We start from the raw sequence: 790 nt of genomic DNA on the forward strand, positions 1-790 counted from the left end.
AGCAGCAGCAGCAGCAGCAGCAGCAGCCGGGTCGGCAGCGGTTGCAGCAGCAGCAGCAGCATAAGCATAACCCGTGTCATCATCAGTTGCAGCAGCTGCAGCAGCAGCAGCAGCAGCAGCAACAACAACCATAATGGCCCCCAAGCCACCGCAGCAGCAGAAGCAGCAGCAGCAGCAGCAGCAGCAGCAGCAGCAGCAGAAGCAGCAGCAAAAAAGACAAAAGGCCCCCGCATCAAGCTCTCGGCATGCATTGAGTTTGGGGGCCCCCACCTTTGGCGGCAGCACGCAGCTAGACGCTATCTTTTCCCAGTATACAGGGGGCGAAGCAGCAGCAGCAGCAGCAGCAGCAGCAGCAGGAGCAGCAGGAGCAGCAGCAGGGTATATCTCCCCTTCTTCTGCTGCTGCTGCTGCTGCTGCTGCTCTACCCCCAGAAACACATGTAGCTCTCACCAGGCTAACAAAGAAAGACAGCCAGACCCGCAGCAAGGGGTTGCATGCGCTGCAGCAGCTGCTGCAGCAGCAGGATTTTGATGCTGCAGCAGCAGAGTTGCTGCTGCCGCATATTGTTTTCTCTTATAGATATATTGCTGTTGCTGATGCACTGCAGCAGAACAGAGCAGCAGCAAACTGCTGCTTGCTGCTGCTCATTAAAAAAATAAGAAAACGAATCGCCCCGCAGCTGCAGCAGCTGCTGCCGCTCTGGCTTTGTTCTCTGCATGACCCCTCGCGTGCTGCTGCTGCTGCTGCTGCTGCTGCTCTCCAGGAGGCATTCCCCCTAGCAGACACACAA

At 57.3% G+C, this 790-nt stretch overlaps 1 protein-coding gene across 1 annotated transcript in view; it reads left to right on the forward strand.

Moving 5' to 3' along the window:
* Positions 1 to 133: 133 nt before the first annotated feature.
* Positions 134 to 790, forward strand: part of EMH_0045180 (uncharacterized protein) — a gene marked incomplete at both ends in the record, with an annotated part of 8,269 nt that continues 7,612 nt past the window's right edge. Inside the window, one exon of the mRNA XM_013496043.1 lies at positions 134 to 787. Coding sequence (XP_013351497.1) covers positions 134 to 787 — 654 coding nt within the window. The remainder of the gene's footprint in view (positions 788 to 790) is intronic.

The sequence above is a fragment of the Eimeria mitis genome, genomic scaffold (assembly GCF_000499745.2).
Source record: "Eimeria mitis Houghton genomic scaffold, Emh_scaff1884, whole genome shotgun sequence".
NCBI lineage: Eukaryota > Apicomplexa > Conoidasida > Eucoccidiorida > Eimeriidae > Eimeria > Eimeria mitis.